The sequence below is a fragment of the Camelus bactrianus genome, chromosome 25 (assembly GCF_048773025.1).
Source record: "Camelus bactrianus isolate YW-2024 breed Bactrian camel chromosome 25, ASM4877302v1, whole genome shotgun sequence".
In the NCBI taxonomy this organism is placed as follows: Eukaryota; Metazoa; Chordata; class Mammalia; order Artiodactyla; family Camelidae; genus Camelus; species Camelus bactrianus.
The window spans coordinates 8,337,245-8,359,235 of NC_133563.1; the positions used below are offsets into that span (position 1 = coordinate 8,337,245).

Below are 21,991 nucleotides of genomic sequence, written 5' to 3' on the forward strand. Positions count from 1 at the left end.
TTTAGAGATATTGATCTTACTAATACACAGAATTAGGGAATTCAAAGATGTAGTACGTGAATTTTTTAAATGTACCCTACAAATACAGTACAAATCATCCTGGGCATGGATCGCCCCAACAATGTACACAAACCGACATTTTCATTATGACTACCCTTATGCGTCCAACCGCTTGCTTGTTTGGTTAAAGAGTGAACAAGACAGCCAAATTCTAGGAGCTCACAGCCCTGCAGATGAGACAGACATAAACAGATTAACACCAATCCTAAACAGTGGTCCCTACCACACAGAGGTGACCCAGCTGCTGCAGAAGCAATTACCTGCTTAGCAGAGCAGAGCAAGTTTTGATGGAAGTATTTGCGTGGGTTTTTAGTAGAAGACAAGTGTTTTAAAGGAAGGCATCTGCAAGTTTATGCAAAGTCGTGTGTAAAGGTAAGCCTCTTGTACCTTAGGGGTGTCTGGCTTGGTTTTTATTGAAACAACCTGGATTTGTATCGTGTTATTTAAGTCAACTCAGCAAGCAATGTGAAAGATTCCTAGGGACACAAAAGATACATGATACTGATTCAACCCATATTGATTGAGCAATTACTATGTACCAGACTCTGCTATTATAAATCATCGAGGAAGTGGTCCTTGTCAGTGAGTCTTTGTGTTCAACTTGTTAACAGACATTCTGGGGCATGAAACCTTTAGGTCACAAGGAAAAGGTGCTGATTGAAGGTCAAACTGGGTTTGTACCTCAGCAACATTTTTTTTCAGGCTACTTATTGTTGAACCCAAGTTTACAAGCAATGCACAGTGAGGTCAAACGAACTGAAACATCAGATTTTAGAGCAGAGAAAGGCCAAGAAAACCACACCAAGGGCTTGCCATTAGATTCTGCCTGGGTGAACTTCTCTCTTCTTGAGGTCCTCAAAATACCAAGATTCCATCATCTGTCAGGGGGCAGCCTTTCTTATTCACCTGATAAGCTGCGTGGAACGCAAGAGTTTCCAAAGTCTAGAGAGATCAGGTTGAGAGAAAAGATAAATGTTTTAATTCTACTTACAAAGGTGTAATTTACCAAATTGCTCTAAGTCATAATTAGCTCGAAGGGAAGGGTTTCCTTATAGCTGGAAAACACAGATCAAAACCAGTAATATTCCAAACAAAACCATGAAAATTATAACCATATTCACCAGTTACTCAATAACCAAACCTTTTGTTAATAGTTTTATGAAGCCATCAGATTTTCCATTGGGATTTTTAAATTTCTTACCCAGTTCAGCATTATGATCTGAAATTCATCAGAAACTTGTATTTGTCAAAGAGTCCTTCCCATGAATTTTCTTAAAGATGAAGCACTTTAACAAAAGTACAACAATAACTGTCTACGAATAACAAGACTTTAAAAGACATTGTTAAACACCTTATTACAATGTAATAGACAAAGAAACTTGGTCACAGCTGTGACACACAACATTTTAAGATACTAACTAAAATAATGACTGATAAGGTTTTAGCAGATAGGGCACGGGGTCCCTGGAGGAACTTTTTGACATACGAGAAGCCGTTTTAGACCTAAGCCATTTTGTGATCTAAGCCTGGCCACATTGCTTGCCCTTGAACAGATCTCAGTAATAATGATCTTAAAGGAAGACTGCAAGTTCTATTTCAATGGTAGAGACCAGCCTGAAGCACTTTCTTGAGCTGTTTTGCAGAATGTAACCCTCCTTGGGCATTCAACTGGAACCCAAGGGATGATGGCCTTTTCTGACCCTCGTGACTTCAGTCACCTAAAGCTGGGACTCTGTCGACCTTTGCCCCAATTCAATGCTGAATTCTCCTCTGCTGTAGCCCCTTCATGAACATGCATATACCCTTAGCTTAAAACTTTGGCTGTTCAGGAAGACATTGCTTTGGGAAAGATCGCAGGTGGTCTCCTTACTTGCTGCAAGCAATAAATCCTTTCTTCTCCCGGTCTTTGGCGTGGTGTGTCTTCTGGCTGACACCAAGAGGCAAACCTAATTTTCAGGTAACAATAACATTATATACCAGGGCATGTCCAAATTTGAGAAATTCATATAATTTCTAGAATGTCTATATTAATAAAATTTACCCATACAGTATAACCTGAGGTTTAATCACTCATTTCACAATGCTTCCCATGTAATTCAACACACCAAATAATCCTAGTTAATTTACTCTCTCCGAGATGCTGCAGGTTTCCAGAGTGAGCTGTAGATGAAAAAAAACTTCAATTTGAATTTGATATTTGGGCAGTTTGTCAAAAATATCAAAAAGGTTTCAAAACACTTGGTCACACAGGATCACAGATCAGTGTGAATACTATTCATGTAATTAAAGCAACAATAAAAGATTTTGAAAGCAAATACAGATCACTTACACACAAAGAAACAATCTAATCAAAAGCAGCATTCCAAGAAAAGTTTGTTCTCTTAACATAGTGAGAAACCAAATCCAGTCCTACACCAGCCTAGTCTTAAAAACAAAATCAGTTTACCTAGTTACATTTAACCTGTCAACTGAAATAAGATGCACAACCTGTAAGCTGAGAGTTATGTTTTATTTGGCGGACTTTCTGAGGATTCAAACCCAGAAAGCAGCCTCTCAGATGGCTATAAGAGACTGATCCAAATTGGCAGGGGAGGAGCCAGGATAGATGAGTTTTGCCACAAAGAACAGGTAGTCGGAACATCAAAAAATTACTGTTAATTAAAGAAAATCAGACATCTCGAGTTCAGGAATTTAGCACTTTTCTATGTATGGGAAGATGCAAAGGTCTGAGCTCACTGAAATCATTCCTTTGATACACACCTAGCTCTCTAGGGCCAGTCTCCTGCTCTTCCACAACCTGAGTTCCCTCAGGGTGCACTGTTGGGGGTGGCTGCAGGGGCAGGTAGTAGCATACGACTTGATGGCCATAGCATCCTTTGTTTACTGATATGACTTGACTATTTTTCATTCACAAATCTTCACAAATCCAAACTGAGCAAATCATGACCATGTACAAAGCTTTTCTCGGTATTCCTTTTCTACAAGCCTACAACTTTTTGTATCCATTTTATTTTGGCCCTTGTTTTCTTTTCCCTTCAGAAACAAACAGCTCCAGGACAAAACTACCCTTTTTTCCTTTAACAAAATTTCCATTCCTCCTACCTCCTTTTACTAAAAACACACACCCTACTCTCCTGGCACACTGAAATGTTTCTCTTATTATTTTAGTAGCGTTATATTTTAATTTTAACCCATAAAATTTAACCTTAAGTCTCTAGCAAAAACTGAGAAGCAAGTAATCGTAAACTGTTTGTCATACCAGCATTTCCTGCCTTAGTTTTCTTCTTGTAAGAAGCAAAGGTAGGTAAACTCAGACCCACTTAGCATTTTATCTTCTTTGAAATAACCTGGATTTTCAATAAATTCCTATCATTTAATTGAATTTAGCAAAACTAAAATTTCAAGTTATCAAAATCTGCAGAGACTGTTTTAGAAAGACATTTCCAAAACATAATTATTCCAAAAGAGTTTACCTAAGACCTCTTATCTCATTTACATTGAATTTACTTATAATTTTCATCAAACTGTTGACTGAAAAAAAGATGCACAACCTAAAAGTTGAGAATTAATTACATTTTCTTCGGCAGACTTACTGAGGTCTTCAGTGTAGGATACAGTCTCTCAGAGGTAACTGAGAGACTGTCCAAAGAGATAAGGGAGGAGTCAGAATATATAGGACTTTTTGCAAAAAACAAAAACAGGTAGTTGAACATCAAAAGATTACTGTTAATTAAAGAAAAGTCAGACAACTCAAGTTAATAAATTTAGGACTTTTCTCTGTGTGAGAAGATGCAAGAATCCAGGCTTAATGAAGTTATTTCTTTGATGTGCACCTTAACTATCTAGGACCAGTATGCTGTTTTCCTCCATCCTGGATACCCTCAGGGTGTACCTTGTGGAGGGGAGAGGGCAGCTGCAGTGGCTGATGGCTTGATAGCCACAACATCCCTTGTGTACTGATATGGCAGGCAGCATTCTTTGTCCACAGTATCATGTTACTTTCTTTGCTGACACATTGCAACAGATTATTTGACTTCCAGTAAACCTAGTATAATAAAAGTATACTTCTTAATACTGATGACCTTAAAGACATGTCTATATTAATCAAACCAACAAGCTTAAGCTATACCAGATTAAATACCAGATATTAATTTAATATTGAATATTTCCCAGATCATGTCAACCTGAAATTCATTCTGGCCAGTTTCTTATATATTTCTGAGAATTTACATAAGTGCTTAATTCTTTTAAGCTGATTAAACAGAGCTTATCCACAAACCAATCTTGGCAATGCCATTTGGAGGCAGAGACATATCACACTTATACTGTACACGTATACATATATCTATACAGACACAGCCAGAGGTCTCACAGTTTTCCTGCTTGAGTTTAAAAAGACCTCTTTTTTTCTTTAGTCTCGGTGATCACAGATGATTAAAGTTCCCAAGAGCCCAGGTAGATCATTTACAATAATACATATCACTCATCACATTTACATGCCTCACTCACTTCCAGATGAACTTGAATCAGCATTCAAGTTACTAAGACTCCATAATGAAGGTCAAAAGCAGAGAGAGAGAACAGAATTCGGACTCCTATACTAAGACACTCATGCACACACCCAAGATAAAAGCCAAACCAATTCCAAAAAGCTCACTTTAATATAGTAACATAAAAGCCTATACATAAGGAATCTCATCCCATTTTCCCTCCCTTCTACAAAATAGTTCTAGCAGTTGAAAGGTGATGTTATAATTTAGAGAGCCACCAGGAGCCATTGTTCTCCTATGGAGTACTGAGGCCTAGCAGGGTTACAATACAGTAGCGTCTTCTCTCACTCATGGGAGCATAGCTGAAGATCTCCCAGTGATCTTCCCAGCTGTAGTCCTCCCTGGGGACTATGCGATGGAACAGAGCTCTGATCACCCATACTTAATTATGGCAGGTGTTAAATATCAAGTAAACAACAAACCAGTGCAATGCAAAGTGGCAAATGGTCTTGCGTCTTTGAAGAGCTTTAAAGTTCCTTTGAGGGCCTCTAAATTGAATTACCAATTTACAGGAAATACAAGCATGACAGAGCAACATGTTAAAACACCACTGTAGGGATGCAGTTAGAATTCAGACTGGGAAACTCTGCAGGACAGCCTGGTTTCTTTCTTTCTTTTGTTTTGTTTTGTTTTGTTTTGTTTTGTTTTGTTTTGTTTTGTTTTTACAACCTGGTTTCTTTAAAAAAAAAAAAAAAGAACTGTAAGGAACTAAAAAAGGGAGTGAGAATTGTCAAGCAATCACAATGTGTGGAACTTGTTTGGATCCTGATTCAAATGAACTGTAAAGCAGGAAGACAAAAAATCTAAAAAGATTTATGCCCTGGAGGTAATAGGAAATTTCCACACTAATTGGTTATTTATGAAATTAAGAAATTATTGTGAAATCTCTTTTTAGGAATGATAATGGCATTATGGTTTAGAAATATATACTGAAATATTTCCCAATCAAATGACATCATGATGATGATGATTTGCTTCAAAATAATACAAGGGAGGTTGGCAGGTAGATGGACAAGAGTGAGGGATGTTGATTAGGGGAGAATTAATCAGGGGTCAGCAAACTGTTCCTATAAAGGGCCAGGTAGTGGCTGGTAAATGCAAAAGTAAAACAGATAAAATATAAAGAAATGAACATGACTATGTTCCAATAAAACTTTATTTATAAAAACGAGTAGTGGGCTGAACTTGGCCCTTGGGCTGTAACTTGCTGACCCCTAGTTAGTAAGCATTATTGCAGCTGGACCACGGTTACACAGGAGTTCACTATACTATTCTGTCTACTTTTGCATATGTTTGATGTTTTCCATGATAAAATGTTTACAACAAATGAATGTCTTTAGCATCGTTTCTAAGCCTCAGACCACTCTTCAGTCATCTTGGTATAATTCTTGCAGGCGACTGTCCCTCATACCTGACTTTGATGACATAACTTTCATTGCCGCTTTTGTACATAAGCTTTTAAACACCAAACTCACCTGAGAGTTCCCTGAACAACTACATTAATTTTGGTGTGGCTTCTATTTCAGAACTATATTTTCATTTTTAAATTTAATTTAATTTTTAATTTTTGTCCTTTCATTCCTCTTAAGCCATCCCATTTTAAGTGGAATCAGACCACATCTCACATTTCTCTAAATAACTTTAAAAATATAAAAATCCTCCTTTCCCTCCATCTAAGATGCTTATTCTACAAATATTTACTGAGGTTACTACAGGCCATATCTTGTGGCAGTTTCTGTGAAAGCAAAGATGAACATGATTTTATCCTGATCCTTGGGGAGCCCCTAGAGCCCTGCAGACCCCTCCTTTCTCATTCTGAACTCCAAGACACTGCCCTCTAAGCTTCCCATCTCTTTAATATCACCAGCTATTCTCATTATTGATAGACTTAAGCTCAATGTATCAATTAGCTGTGCTTTCCTCTCTGCCTTCTGGAGAGATAGACTGACCCAGGACCAGTAAAGATAAGGGCAGCCCCAGGAGAGAGGGTCTCAGTGTGCATGCAGCTTAACCCAAAATTTCCATGCTTCAATTATCTGCACACTCCTATACTATTACTTATTAACATTTTTCTTTAAATTGACTCATTAGAAAAAATCAGTATAGACATTAATATTTGGAGATGCTAAACTTGGGCGTTCCCAATGTCCATAGGGCCACCATTCACTCCAGGGGAAGAGCTTTCTTTACACACTGTCCTCAGGGTAGTCAACTTGTTGAAGTGATTTTGAACCTCTCAGTTGGCAAATAGTCTTAAAAGCCACAGCTTTTGATTGGTGTGAGCTTTCTAAGGAAAAAGAAAGTCTTCAAGAATCAATAGCTTAGTCCATTAGGAAGCAGGGGTATAAAGAAAGTGGGATTATAAGCAATAAGTCCAAAATAAGCAGTTTCTTACTCCAAAGAAAATTAAATGAGATGGGGGGAGAAGGATCAGGGAAGAGGTAACTGGAGCTTGGATATCTCACTGATTACTTCAGAGCAAATCCCAGCTACCACATAATTTCATCTGTAAATATCCTATTATATATCTCAAAAAGATAGTCTATTTTATAATAGAACTACAATATCATTATCATACCTGAAACAATGATAATCCCTCACCATCAACAAATATCCAGCATTCAGATTTCTAAGTGTCTTTTTTTTTTAACTGTTTGAATCAGGATCCAAATAAGGACCACATGTTGCGATTGTTTGAAATGTCTTTTACATCTCTTGCAATTTATAGATTCCCTCACCTTTTTTTCTTGCAACTTATGTAATTTTTTAATGATGTATTTGCCTTTCACATTGAACTTCTTTTTCCCAGTTTACATTTTATTCATTTTTAAAATGGTGGTACTGGGGATTGAACCCAGGACCTCATACATGCTAAGCTTGGGCTCTATCACTGAGCTATATACCCCACCCCCCCACCCCATTTTGTTTGCTTAGTGCAGTTGCTGTGTACTACTTTAAAATCATCTTGCAGTGAGCTGTCCTGTACCTGGAGGAACACTGACTCTTGGTCAATAATTGTAACACACTAACATTTCTGGAGCATAGACAGCTCTCATAGATACAGGGTTGGGAAGAATCACAAGCTAGAGGCATTACTAGGTCCCCCTCCCAGTCTATGGGAGGCTTCATCAAGGACTCCTCTGTTGACTATCCCCACACAACAGACAATTTCCCCAGATTAGGACTGTCAATGCCTTCTCATAGCTTGTAGGTCAAGTTCACGCTCCTAATGGAGTGAAACAGCAGATTCTAGTCTGATCCAGTCCACCTGTTCAGTTTCTTGCCCAGAGTCACCCTATAAGGAAACTCATCCACACTCCTGGTTATACAGTCCTCTCTCTCAATACACCTACTGTCATCCTACTCTGCAGAAGCAACTACTTTTACTGTTTCTTCCATTTATTATCTTTATATTTATGAATCATAGCTATCATTTTGCAATCATATGCTACCATGTGAAAGCATAAATAATATATTATCATTATGTAGTAATGTGCTATCCTACTGCAGGGAAGGAAAACTTTTCTTTTCTTCCCTTCTAGGTTCTTTGGCTGGCCTAATAATTAAATTGACATAAGACAGATTAACAGGAGAAACAGAAATTTAATTTCATATGTATAGGAATTCATGAAAAATATGAGATACAAAGAAGTGACCAACGGGGGCAGCTTTTATACCTTTTAGACAAATATACGATAAATTTGTGCAGAATTGACAAGAAAAAGAAGTTTGGATTTGGGGTAATAAATCAGCAAAGAACTAACAAGGTTTATAGCTTTTTAGAGAGCTCTAAGTTCTCTATCTCTGGTGATGAGGTACATTTCTTCAGTATCTAGTACAGGGAGGGTGCCTTTCACAAGGGAGATTTATTTCCTGCTTTCAGAGGGACAAAGGAGGGTCAGAGTGTTCTCCTGCACTGGCTGTTTCTGGAGTGACTTTAATTCAAAATAATCAATATGCAAAGTGGCATATTTTGGGGTAGCATATTTGGCTGCCCTTCAATATGACAGCATAATATGCTATTAAATAAATCTCTTGTGGCTCACCCTGGAGACCTAAAAGCTGGTGGCAGACATTTGGGGAGTGTTTATCTACATGAGTTATCCTAGAGGCTGACAGCTTGCTTGGGTTGTTAGCACCAAGACCCAGCCCCACCCAACAGCCTGTAGGCTTAAGTGCTGGGAAGCCTCAGGCCAAACAGCTTACTGGGTCAGGCCAAAGTACTGGGCTGGAACGCAGCCCCACCCATCAGCAGTCCAGAGCAGCCTAGGCACAGCCCTACCCACCAGAGGGCCAGGACCAAGCATAAAAATGGACATAAACATCAATGGAACAAGATAGAAGGCCCAGAAATAAACCCATGCACTTATGGTCAAATAAACAAAGGAGGCACAAATATACGATGGAGGAAAGACAGTCTCTTCAATAAGCAGTGTTGAGAAAACTGGATAGCTATGTGTAAAGGAATAAAATTAGAACATTCTCTAACATCATATATAAAAATAAACTCAAAGTGGATTAAAGACATAAATGTAATACCAGATACTATAAAACTCCTAGAGGTAAACATAGGCAGAACACTCTTTGACATAAATCGCAGCAATATTTTTTTCGAACCAGCTCCTAGAGTAATAGAAATAAAAACAAAAATAAACAAATGGGATCTAATTAAACTTAAAAGCTTTTGCACAGCTAAGGATACCATCAACAAAATGAAAAGATAGTCTACAGAATGGGAGAAAATATTTGCAAATGATGCAAACAACAAAGGACTAATTTTCAAAATATACAAACAGCTCATACAGATTAATATCACAAAAAAAAGCAACCCAATCAAAAAATGGGTAGAAGACCCAAGTAGACATTTATCCAAAGAAGACATCCAGATGGCCAACAAGCACATGAAAAGATGCTCAACATCACTAACTGTTAGAGAAATGCAAATCAAAACTGCAGTATCACCTCACACCAGTCAGAATGGACATTATTAAAAAGTCCACAAACAATAAATGCTGGAGAGAGTGTGGAGAAAAAGGAACCCTCCTACACTGCTGGTGGGAATGGAAATTGGTGCAGCCACTATGGAGGACAATATGGAGATTCCCCCAAAAAACAAAAAATAGACTTACCATATGATCCAGCACACCACTCCTGGGCATATATCCAGAGGAAAATATAATTCAAAGAGACATATGTATCCCAATGTTCACAGCAGCACTATTTACAATAGCCAAGACATGGAAACAACCCAAATGTCCATCAACAGATGACTGGATAAAGAAGACACACACAATGGGATACTATTCAGCCATAAGAAGGAATAAAATAATGCCATTTGCAGCAACATAATGGAACTGGAGGTTGGCATTCTAAGTGAAGTAAATAGGAAAGAGGAAGAAAGATATCATACAATATTGCTTATATGTGGAATCTAAAAAAAAGGACAAAAATGAACTTATCTACAAAACAGAAACAGACTCACAGACATAGAGAACAAACTTATGGTTACCAGTGGGTAAAGGGGTTAGGAAGAGATAAATTAGGAATTTGAAATTTGTACCTCTTAGGGAGTCATGGAAATGTTAGCTATCTTGATTGTAATGGTGGTTTCATTGGTGTATACATCTATCAAAATTCATCAAATTGTACATTGAAATATATATAGTTTACTGTATAGGAATCATACCATAATAAAAGTGTTTAAAAAAAATGAGGCAATATAAAAGGTCACCTTCAGATCTGTGTTCATGGCAGGGCCTGTCAACTGGAAAGTGTCACTTTAGGTGAACAGACAAGGAGAAGCCATTAAGCTTTGGATGTTATAAAATGAAATGAGGAGAGCTGTGTGCTGACAAAGGCACTAATTCACATGCTTACTGCCCAGTCTCTCACCAGACAATTCTTTCCATTTCTTTTGTTTTTTTGGTGTTTAGTTTTTGGTTTTTGGTTTTATGAATTTGTTTAAATTCCTTTTCCCCCAGCTTTATTAATGTAGATTGACAAATAATAGTTGCATAAACTTAGGTTGTACAATGTAATTTTTTTCTTCTTGTTACAGTAAGCAATGTGATGCTTTAGTATATGCATACGCTGTGAAATGATATACAATGGAATATTACTCAGCCATAAATAAGGAAACCCTCCCATTTGCAACAAAGGATAATCTGGAGGACATTTTGCTAAGTAAAATAAGCCAGACACAGAAAGACAAATATTATATGATCTCATTTCTATGTGGAATCTAAAAAAGTCGAACTCAAAATCAGAGAGAAGAATGGTGGTTGCCAGGGGCTGAGGGATGGTGGAAATGGGGAGATATTGTCAAAGGGTACTAACTTTCAGTTAGAAGATGAATAAGTTCTGAGGAGCTAATGTGCAGCATAGTGACTATAGTTAACCATACTGTATAATAGTCTTGAAATTTACTAAAAGTATAGATCTTAAGTGTTCTCACCACACACACACACACACAAAAAAATAGTAGCTTTCCATGTCTTTTGAATTGAAATTAGTCAGTTTTTCCCTCTCACTCTTGCTCTGTCTCTCTTTTTCTCTTTGCTTGAGGAGAATGAGGCATTCTCTGCAGAGATTCATATGTATTAAGTGTTTTGCCTACAAATCTTCCAGTAACTCCTCTATTTTCATCCCCATGTTTCACTGTCTCAGAGGACCTGGCACTTCTGAGTCCTCAGCCTCTCCAGGTTTATGAGGGGAAGTTGTACAGTCTCCTCAACTACAATATTTACCATGCATTTTTTCAAGTGAGGTTTCCTCCCTGCCTCATTAAATACTTACTCCATCACCCACTTTCAGTCTCCAGAAACTTGCTGAAACCTCTGATCAACTGATGCCCTCTATTTATTTTTGTGGGTTTATAACTTTATCCTTTATAGTAATTTTTAGGGATTTGGAGGAAGAGGAGCTAAACACGTGTGCTTAAACCACTATATAGAATTACAAGCCTGAAAGTATAGTTTAGAAATCTTACTATTTCCAGTGCTTTTCTCCTTTCCTGAAAATGCAGGCTCCCATTTGGGATCCCATCTGGGATCATTTCTATTCAGCCCTGGGAACTTCTTAAGTATTTCCTGCAGTGCAGGTCTAGGGCCAACAAATTTCCTTAGCTTTTGTTTTTCTGAAAATGTCTATATTTGGCCATCATTTATCTATCATTTAAAATTTTACTTTGAATTAATTTTAAGCTTACAGAAAATTGCAAGAATAGTACAAAGAATTCCCATATACTCTTCCTAACTGATAACATTTACTTGTCAACATTTTGCCACATTTGTTTAATCATTCTCTTTCTGTCTCCCCCTGTCCCTTTGTCCCTGTGTGTGTGTGTGTGTGTGTGTATAATATAATTTTTGATATTACACATAATATAATTTTGTATAATATACATAATATGATTTTTAACCATTTGAAAGTAAGCTGTAGATCTAACAACCCAGATTCAGGGAATTAACACTGAAACAATACTACGATCTAATCTACAGATCCCACTCAAATTTCACTGATTGTTCTGACAATATTCTTTATAAGTCTACAATCCAATCCAGGATCACATGTCACATTTAGTTATGATGCCCCTTTAATTTCTCTCAATCTGGAAGATAATCTCTGTTTTTGTCTTCCAGGAACTTAACATATTTTAGAAATGTACATGCCAATTATTTTGCAGAATATCTATCAGTTTGGGTTTGTCTGATATAATCTTATTTTTGAAGGGAGGTTTTTTGTTTTTGTTTTTGTTTTTGTTTTTGGTAGCAGGAATGACACAGAAGTGATGCTATGTCCTGTTCAGTGCATCCTTTCAGGAGGCACACAATGTCAATTGTCCTCATTACTTGTAATGTTAATTTTTATTACTTGGTCAAGGTGGTATATTTCAATCAAACTTGAAAAAGAAGGGCAAAGTTGGAGGACTCATACTTCCCAATTACAAAAAAAAAATGTAGTACTGGCATAAAGACAGACATATAAACTAATGCAACAGAATAGAGTCACCCCCACCACCACCACCACAAACACACACACAAAAGCTCCTTACATACACAGTCAAATAATCAATTGTGAAAGGACAGTCTTTTCAACAAATGGTGTTGGGAAGCTCACAAAAGAATGAAGTTGGACCCTTTCCTTACATCATATACAAAGTTAACTCAACTTGAATCAAAGACCGAAAGGTAAGAGCCAAACCTATAAAACTCTAAGAAGAAAATACAAGAGAAATTTCATAATATTGGATTTTGCAGTGACTTATTAGATATGACATCACAAGCACAGGCAACAAAAGAAAAATTAGATAAATCAGATCACATAAAAATTTAAAACTTTTGTGCATCCAATGAACAGAGTATAAAGGCAACCTACCAAATAAGAGAAAATATTTGCAAATCCTATGTCTGATAAGGGGCTAATATTCAGGACACAAAAAGATCTCCTACAATTCAACAAAAAAAACCAAACAACCCAATTCAAAAATGCACAAAGGACTTCAATAGACATTTCTCCAAGAAGATATTCAAATGGCCAATTAGATACTAAACTTCACTAACCATCAGAGAAATGCACATCAAAATCACAATGAGATACCATTTCACACCCATCAGGATGGATATTATTTTTTTAAAAAAACAGAAAATAATAAGTGTTGGGGAGGATGTAGAAAAACTGGAACTCTTGTGCCCTATTCGTCAGAATATAAAATGTTGCAGCCACTATGGAAAATAGTATGGTAGTTCCTCTAAAAAAAATTAAACAGAATTACCATATGATAACAGAGATTTCACTTCCGTGTAAATACCCAAAAGAATTGAAAGCAGGTTCTCAAAGAAATATTTATACACCCATGTTCATAATAGTATCATTCACTATAGCTAAAACATGGAAGCAACCCAAGTATCTATGATGGATAAATGGATGAATAAAATGTGATATATACATACAATTAAATATTACTCAGCTTTAAAAAGAGGAAATTCTGACATATGCTACTACATTGATGAACCTTGAAGACACCATGCTAAGTGAAATAAGCCAATTACAAAAAATACAAATACTATATGATTCCACTCATATGAGGTACCTAGAATCATTAAATTCATAGAAATAGAAAGTTGAATGGTGGTTGCCAGGGGCTGCAAGAAGGGGAGAATGAGGTATTATTCTTTAATGGGGGCAGTTTTACTTTGGGAAGATGAAAAGTTTCTGGAAATAGTGATGATAGCTGCACATCAATATGAATGGACTTAATGGACTTTAAGTGTGAGCTACACACTTAAAAATGGTTACAATGGTAAATTCTGTATTAAATTTTACCACAATAAAAATGTCACATGCTATGTTTCTCTACTGTAAAGTTGGTAAGTGTCTTGAACTTACTACATTTGTAACTTCCTCCTTTAACATTGAAAAGCTGGCTCCCATTATCCTCAATATACAATTTGTTAATCCTCCTGTATGTTATCAAACATATAGGCCATCCTCTCAGTGCTGCCTCCACCAACCATACAGGCCAAAGCCTTGAGCCTGGCCACACTGATTTTGACAACTGAATTCATGGCTCTGACAAAGATGAAATGAAGGCTGTCAACTATGAAGGATATTTTTACTGGATATAGAATTTCAGGTTGACTTTTTTTTTTCTTTCATCACTTTAAAAATGTCATTCCATTTTGGCTTCCATTGTTTCTGATAAAAAGTCAGCCATCCTTCTTACTGTTCTGTGTTTAAATGTATTACCTCTTTTTCCTCTGGATGCTTTTAAGATTTTTTTCTTTCTCTGAGTTTTCAGCAGTTTGATTATGATGCACTTCCGTGTACTCTTCAAAGGATATATTACACTTCAGGCTCTCTGAATTTCTTGGATCTATAGATTGTTGTTATCTTTTATAAAATTTGGAAAAATCCAAGCTGTTATATCTTCAAATATTTCTTCTACCCCATTCTCTCCATCATATACATTATATCATTTGATATGGTCCCACTGGTCTCTGATACTCTGTCTTTTTTTTTTTTTTTCACCTTTTACTTCCTCTCCATGCTCTAATATGGCTAATTTCCACTAGACTGCCTTTAAGTTTCCTCATCCTTTCTTCTGCTTTGTCCATTTGTTGTTGAGCCATCCAGTGGAGTCAATTCAGCTACTATATTTTTCAGTTTTAGAAATTCCACTGGGTTCTTTTAAAGATTTTCCACTTCTTTGCTCCAGTTAATCCATCTCTTCAGCCATTTGTTTAATCTTTTGCTTTAAATATTTTTATGGCTTAAAACACCATTTATCTCACAGTATCTGTGGGTCAGGAATCAGTTTGGCGTAGTTGTTTCAGCTGGATGTCTTTGGATCGAGCTGTCTCATGAAGTTGTAGCCAAGATGTCATCCAAGGCTGTGGGCACATATGAAGGCTCAACAGGGGAAAGATCTTTAACATTTTAAAACACATTTATAAGTTTAAAGTCCTTCTTTACTAATTCCAACATCTTGGTCATCTGTGAGTCTCTTAGATTTACTATTTTTTGTCTTAACTATGAGTTAATTTTCCCCTGCTTCTTCACATGTCCAGTAATTTTTAAAATCTTGTGCTGGACATAGACTCTAGATTTTGTTATCTTCCTCTGAAGAGTACTGTATTTTATTCTGGCAGAAAGTTAAATTGCTAGGACATCACTTTGAGTCTGTTGAGGTTTATTTTAGGCTTTCATTGTGGATATATTTCATGTTTTCCTTAGATTTAAGGTTTAGCACTTACTTATATGTATCAGCTTTACTCCTAGGGCATGGCCTTTTTGAAGTCTCAACAACACATCTCCACTCTGAATGGGCAGTGACTCCAATGTCATCACAGCATTGTACAACTTCTAAAATCTAGGCTTCCTTTCAGCTTGTCCAGCCATTGCTTTCTGACATGCCTTGAAGAGACTCACCCAGCAAATATGAAGCTGAGGATTTGGACAAGAGTCCAAAGGAAACTTCTGTGCAGATTCCTGGGGCTACTTCTTTGAGGCTTCCTTCTTCTTATGTACCTGTACTGCAATCTCCAACCACTTTCACAACCTCAATCTCAATTTTTCCTCTCCAATTTCCTGCAAATAGTTTAGAAAATGCCCTCAGGTTGAATATAGAGCTCTTATTTTGTGCTTTACTCTTAAAGATGACATTGTGCGTTGTGTACTGTCTGATGTCTCAAAACAGTTGCTCTGTACGTTTTGTTTAGTTTTGCAAAAAAACCTAATAAACAGAAATTTCAATTAAATAGAGTTGGGAGACCAGAAGAGGGAGCTCTCACATTCTGTGACAATAGCAGAGCCCAATAGGAAGAAGAAAGACTTCTTTCTTGGCAATAACTTGACCAATGAAAAGCTGTCGACTGTTTACTACAGTACTTCCTTTTCCCTCTATAAGAGTTCTTCCTTTTCCCTCTATAAGAGTTCTTCCCTTGCTAAGTGGGGACTTGGCATGTGATTCACAGTGGTTGCAGACCTTAAAGTGCAATCCTCTGCTGATGTTAAATACCCTTTTCTCTCTCTCTCTTTTTATTCCTTCCTTTCTTTCATCTCTTCTTTCTTTCCTCCTTTCTTTCTTTTTCTTTTTCTTTCTGGAGAAATAACTGGTAGCCTATTTGTTTTAGGCCAACAATTTAATAGTTGTTTATGGCATGAGGAGAGGTCTGGTACTGTTACTCCAACATGTTCAGTGCCAGAAGTCCTCAAATATTTCTTTAGTTATTATAGATCAAGCTTATATTTATCCAGTGAGAAATTAAAGGTGGGCAAACCTACATCGCATGATTTCCAGTTTAGTTCTGCACAGGATAGGAAACATGTGGACCCTTATCTGTGTGCTTCCTATAACTTTTGTCATCTCAACTTGCACTGAGGATACAGAAAATATGATCGGTAAATTCATTAAAAGAGAGCTGAACATCAGGAATCCATCTAAGTCATACCTAAGTACCATTCAGTATTTTATTTTAAGCCACTTAGATTTCAGGATTTATTACAATGGTATGGCCTGGCTTATCTTTGATCTACCAATCAAAGATTATTTTTAACAAGTAAAAAAGAAGCTATATGGTACCCATAATGTTATTACTCATGAACAAGAGTATCATGAGCATAGGCATTAGTAATTAGATGAAAACTAACTTATACCTATGCACACGCATACATGTGCACATTTAAGTGGCCATGCCACAAAGTACATCTCAGAGATCACTCAAAAAATAACTTCCAAATTTAAAAAAGGACTTTCTCATTTCATTTGAGAGTTCAAGTGGCTAATCAATTCTTACATGACCAAAAAAATAAAATTATACTTTAACCATTGCATTATCAAAATATATGTATAAATGTCAGTGTCTTTAGGCCAAACATCAGAGTCTAAAACCATAGCCAGAGCTTCACAATGTAGAAAAATCAAACATTTCTAAAGAGGTCATTCCTACCTGTCACAGAGGTATGCGGACTGCATTTACCACTTAATCGTCTACTCCGCCTACAAATAAGCAATGTTATTGTTACTGTCAAACAAGAAGACTAATTTGCTTCATATGAGGCTTCGACTTCAATTCTCTCTTATCGCTGAGGCTACGAGTCATAATGATACAAAATTGTGTTGGTCTTGGATAGGCTCAAAATAGAATTAATACTGGAAGTCATCATGGTTTAACGGTACAAGTTTTAGCAGTGTAACCATGGATAAGTCAATCTCTTTGTTGCCCCAGTTATCTCATCTGTAAAATAATTTTTTGTTGATGGTGCTGGTTCTTGTAAGGAATGCAGAAGAAGTTGGTAATTAATAACCATTTAATAAATGTTAGCAATCATCATGTTCAATTATCATTACCACTATAGTATGAACGTTCAGATGTCACTAGTACAGATGACAACTTTGTCATTCACTTTGCATGAGAGCGTGACTAAGAATATAAGCAATATGTTTCATCATTTGGGGCTTTTCCTTTTACCTTCTTTAGTAAAATAAGAGTATTGCTATAAACGGCATACTGAAAACTGGGATAGATGTTTTAAAAGTGAAGTCAAGAAATACATTTCTGAACTAGATTTCTGTTTCAACAATCAGCGTATGCCATCCTGGGAAAGATATTTTTAAATTATGAGGAAAACAGCCTTAAGCAAACCACATACAAGCTTTTTCCTCATATATTTTTAAACTGTTGTTTTGGAATCAGCTTGCGATTCCTTTGTGTTTGCTCTCACACACATTAGACAGAACACAGGGGCTACGTTAACACAGATACTGCCAATCAGAGCTCAAGGTAAATATATTATAAACTATAATTTCATTAGTTAATCCTGGAGCCTTGGGCTCTTGGAAATATGGTGGAATCCCATTCATCAGAAGGTCTCAGGGGACACATAAAGCTTTCAAATACGTGACGATTTGGATCAGGTAACATGGCAAAGCTTTGAACTTGGCAGCATAGGTTGCTACATCTATGGCACAAATTCACCGAGTATCCTTTCCATCTCCCTTGGTTAACAGATGGCTAATGAATGTGGCCAAATGAGTCCACTAAACAAAGGTGTTATGTTCCAGGACCACTGAATTTGGAGTTTCAAGAGTAGTTTGTTTTTACTTTTCACCAGTTAGCTAGGGTTGGAGAAATCTAAGAGCTGAAATTTTTTTTTCCTTTTTTTTTTTTAAGGACACATTGTCTTCCACCATGAATTGAAAACTTAACTATAATCTCAGGAACTCCAAAGTACAGTGCTTATAAAACCATCCAACTGTTTCTTCAAAGGCTGGCCCCTACACGCTGCTCAACAAACACTGAATTGATGTGTACCCACATTGTCACAAGACAGCATGCAGAGAAGGTGACCCTAATTAGACTCAGTCAAAAATATATGGCACCCTCTGCATCTGCTAAAAGCATAGTAGGCAAATTAACCCAAGTATTTTAAAGTTTATTCAATACCAACTAAAATATGATGGATATACCATAGCACTAACCAAAATTTTTTGAGAAATTGGTCACAGACAAATCTTCAAGCATAAAACTGCAAATCTGACCTTGGTTTCCTGTACAGGATTCTCAGGCTGGCCAAAGACCTATGGAGCTGGAATTTGTCCCTTAAATTGGTATTGCTTAATGCAGTCATAAGAGATTTACAGAGCCCATGGAATTGTTCATTTTTATAAAGCTGGAATGCTGTTGGCTTATGCATTACTTGGGACTTCAAAAAAATCATAAAATAACCTGTTTTTACTTTATTGTTTTTTCTTGAAAAAATCTAATTAGGAAAAAGTAGATCTCATATTTCTGTTCCATTGAAAGGTTTGAGCTTCATGATTAATAGTATTGGCAGCAGATAGTATAAACAGTCCTTCTTGAATGCATTTTGATTAAATGCATTTAGAGTTCCACTTAAGATGCATTTTGTCATGTTCAGCATGGTGCTAGACATGGGGTGGAAAAACAGCAGATATTTTTCCAAGCAGGAGGCATGAGATTGCTAAGATCTTCAGCCTCCACCACAACATTAATTAGCGTGTTTCACCAACCAAGGCTGTAAGATTTGTAAATGAAATTCTAGAAGGGGCATCAAGCTAAAACAGGATATGGAAGCCAAATGGAAAACATGAACCAATAAAAGAAAAAAACTAAACTAGCTAGGAGTCTAAGTTTAGTCTTTGAAGTCAGTTCAAGTCCTGCATGCTTTAATTCTGATGTAATCTTAAGATGGTGGGTACAAACAAGAACTCAGAAACAGCTTTTGTAACTTTTGGACCAACTGCACACGAATCAGTTTGTTGATGGCTATGATGGTTACACAGTGGTCTTTGCTGAATCACATCTGAGTTAAAACCGTCATTCTCCTTACGCTGGAATATGGTAATGAATACTTATCAACAAGAACAGCCATCCTCCAAACACACATACACCCCCTACACACACACTTACAAGAATCTTACATAGTATGTTACATTTTGCTCGTATATCCCATTATTTGTCTTAACAACAGTGATGCATAAGCTCTTGCACGCTAGCACATTCTTCCTGTATGACAGCGTGTTTGTTCCTTGTTTGTCCTGTCATTTGTCTCATATCACATTCTACTTAATGAGATGATTGTTTTTCTGTGTGCGAGAATATTTTTCTGAGAAGAGATAATTCTCTTGATTTGAAAAAAATATTTCTGTCAGGATGGGAACTTCAAACACGTATAGCATAAAAGGACCATGTCCATAATAGTTCTAGCGGACCAAAAAATTCAATTAGACTGACAATAAGGGTATTCTTCTTGCCTGCTGACAAGTCTTAAAAATGAATAGTACACAAAATGACAAAATGCACACTGATTTTTTTTGTAACAATCCACTTAAAACCCTCAGATGGAATAAATGTTATCACTATATTCACATGAGCCAAATTAAGTATTCTTTGAAAAACATGTTATTTTCTTCGATGATAAATGGAAAAGTTTAGTATATAAATGTTACTTTAACTTAAAAAGAAGGCCTTTTTGATAAAACAGCTTTGATTAAAAATACTATACACAATCTCAGTATTCTCATGATGGGAACTGAAAATGTAGGTTTGTATTTATTTATAGAACATATATGTGAACAACTACTGAATAAGTGCTCCCAGCTAAGTCTGTTCAGTATTTTGATCAGAAGCATTTATGCTGTAGATAGCTTGCTGCAAGAATTTTTGCTGCAAACATACTACATATGGGTCCCATCAGAGGCAGTTTCTACTGACTAGTTTTCTTCCTGTGTATGGGTCATACTCTTCTATTTCTTTGCACCTCCTTTAATTTTTTGTTGAAAACCTGACATTTTAGATGATACATTGTACTGTCTCTAGATTCCAATTCACTACCCCACCCAGGGGTTGTTTTCATTTTGTTTATTATTTGTTTATTGGCTCGCCTGGGCTAAGTCTATAGAGGCTATCGCCTCTACAGTGTGACCACCTGCACAACTTAGTGGTCAGCCAATGGTTGGTCAGAAGTTGCACTTAAATACTATGAGCTAGTAAGGTTTTCACTCTTTGCTGATGCGCTGAAGTGTTGCATCACAATGCAGTGGCTTAGGGACTGAATTCAAAATTTAGGCAGTCTGTAAGTTTGCTTCAACTTTTACCTTCTGAGTAAACAGGCCTCATATTCAACAAAAGATGAGAGATGGTTAGGGTTCTCTCTGATCTCTCTTGAGCATGTGTGCCCACCAGTTTCCAAACCATCAGGGATATGTAAAAGTTTATCAGTGCCACTATGGTTCTTCATTCTGATTTCTGTTCTATTTCTGGCTGGTCTGCTGGTACGTCGCTGGCCCCAACCAGTGGCATGACCTCAGTCTGGCTATGAGGTTGGCCTTCCTGGATATACGCTCTTGTTCTTGGATTGTCCTACTGTATTGACAAAACTCCTGGGGATGAGGAGTTCCAGTGTAAATCAAATCAGCTCCCTGCAGGCAGCAAGGCTGCTGGTCCTGGCTGACTGCCCACTCCGGAAGAACTACTACACATGGAACAGCACAGGGGAGAGGAAGCAGCCCTAACCCATGAATCCACAAACCCCCAACTATTCCTACTGAGATTCAGTAATTTTTCCTGAATAAATGTTCCTCTATTTATTATATATTTGAAGTAGTTGTTTTGACAATTTTGTCCAGTTTTATTGTTTTGTTTTGTTTTGTTTTTTTTGGCGAGATGATTTGCTAAACTTCTCACTCAGCCTATAAGTCCCACCCTATTTAGGAATTAAGTAATTTTTAAAAAGTTGCTAAAGACACCAAATTTGATATGTCAAAACTAAGTATATACTTTCTAACACCTCCTTCTGAAAATCCTACATGATAGCACATGAGAATAAACATATCACAGTATTGAGGATCAGAAAGGAATTCATCAGGGGACAGAGGTTTTGACACTATAAGGTAAAAAGCTGATGGGACCATACTGACATAGAAACAATGGCAGAGAAAAGAAACAATACAACATGATGGCTTGAAAGGACAATACATACTAATCAGAATTCATCATCTTGGCTAGAATTGTGAAAATACCTTGTGCAATGAACTGAAATTCATACGCTGAAATTCATAACTGAAATTTCCAGTGTGATGGTACAGTGTGACGGCCTTTGGGAGGTTATTAGGTCATGAGGGGAGAGTCCAAATGAATGGGATCAGTGCTTCATAAAACAGACCCAAAGGAGCTCCCGCCTCCTTTCCACCACGTGCGCACCCAGCAAGAAGACAGTCATCTATGAACAAAGAAGTGGGTTCTCACCAGACACTAAAACTGCTGGCACCTTGATCTTGGACTTTTCAGCCTCCAGAACTGGAAGAAATAAATTTCTGTTGTTTAAAGGGCCACCCACTCAATGGTTCTGTTACAGAA

The 21,991-nt window shown here is 36.9% G+C and overlaps 1 protein-coding gene across 2 annotated transcripts in view; it reads right to left on the bottom strand.

The window, feature by feature from the left end:
- Nucleotides 1-87: 87 nt before the first annotated feature.
- RGS22 (regulator of G protein signaling 22) overlaps nt 88-21,991 on the bottom strand; it is a 134,421-nt gene continuing 112,517 nt past the window's right edge. For both annotated transcript variants that reach the window (XM_074352643.1, XM_074352640.1), the window contains one exon: nt 88-4,105. Coding sequence is in view for 1 of the 2 variants with exons in the window: in XM_074352640.1 (XP_074208741.1) it covers nt 4,086-4,105 (20 nt within the window). In the remaining variant the exon portion in view is untranslated. The remainder of the gene's footprint in view (nt 4,106-21,991) is intronic.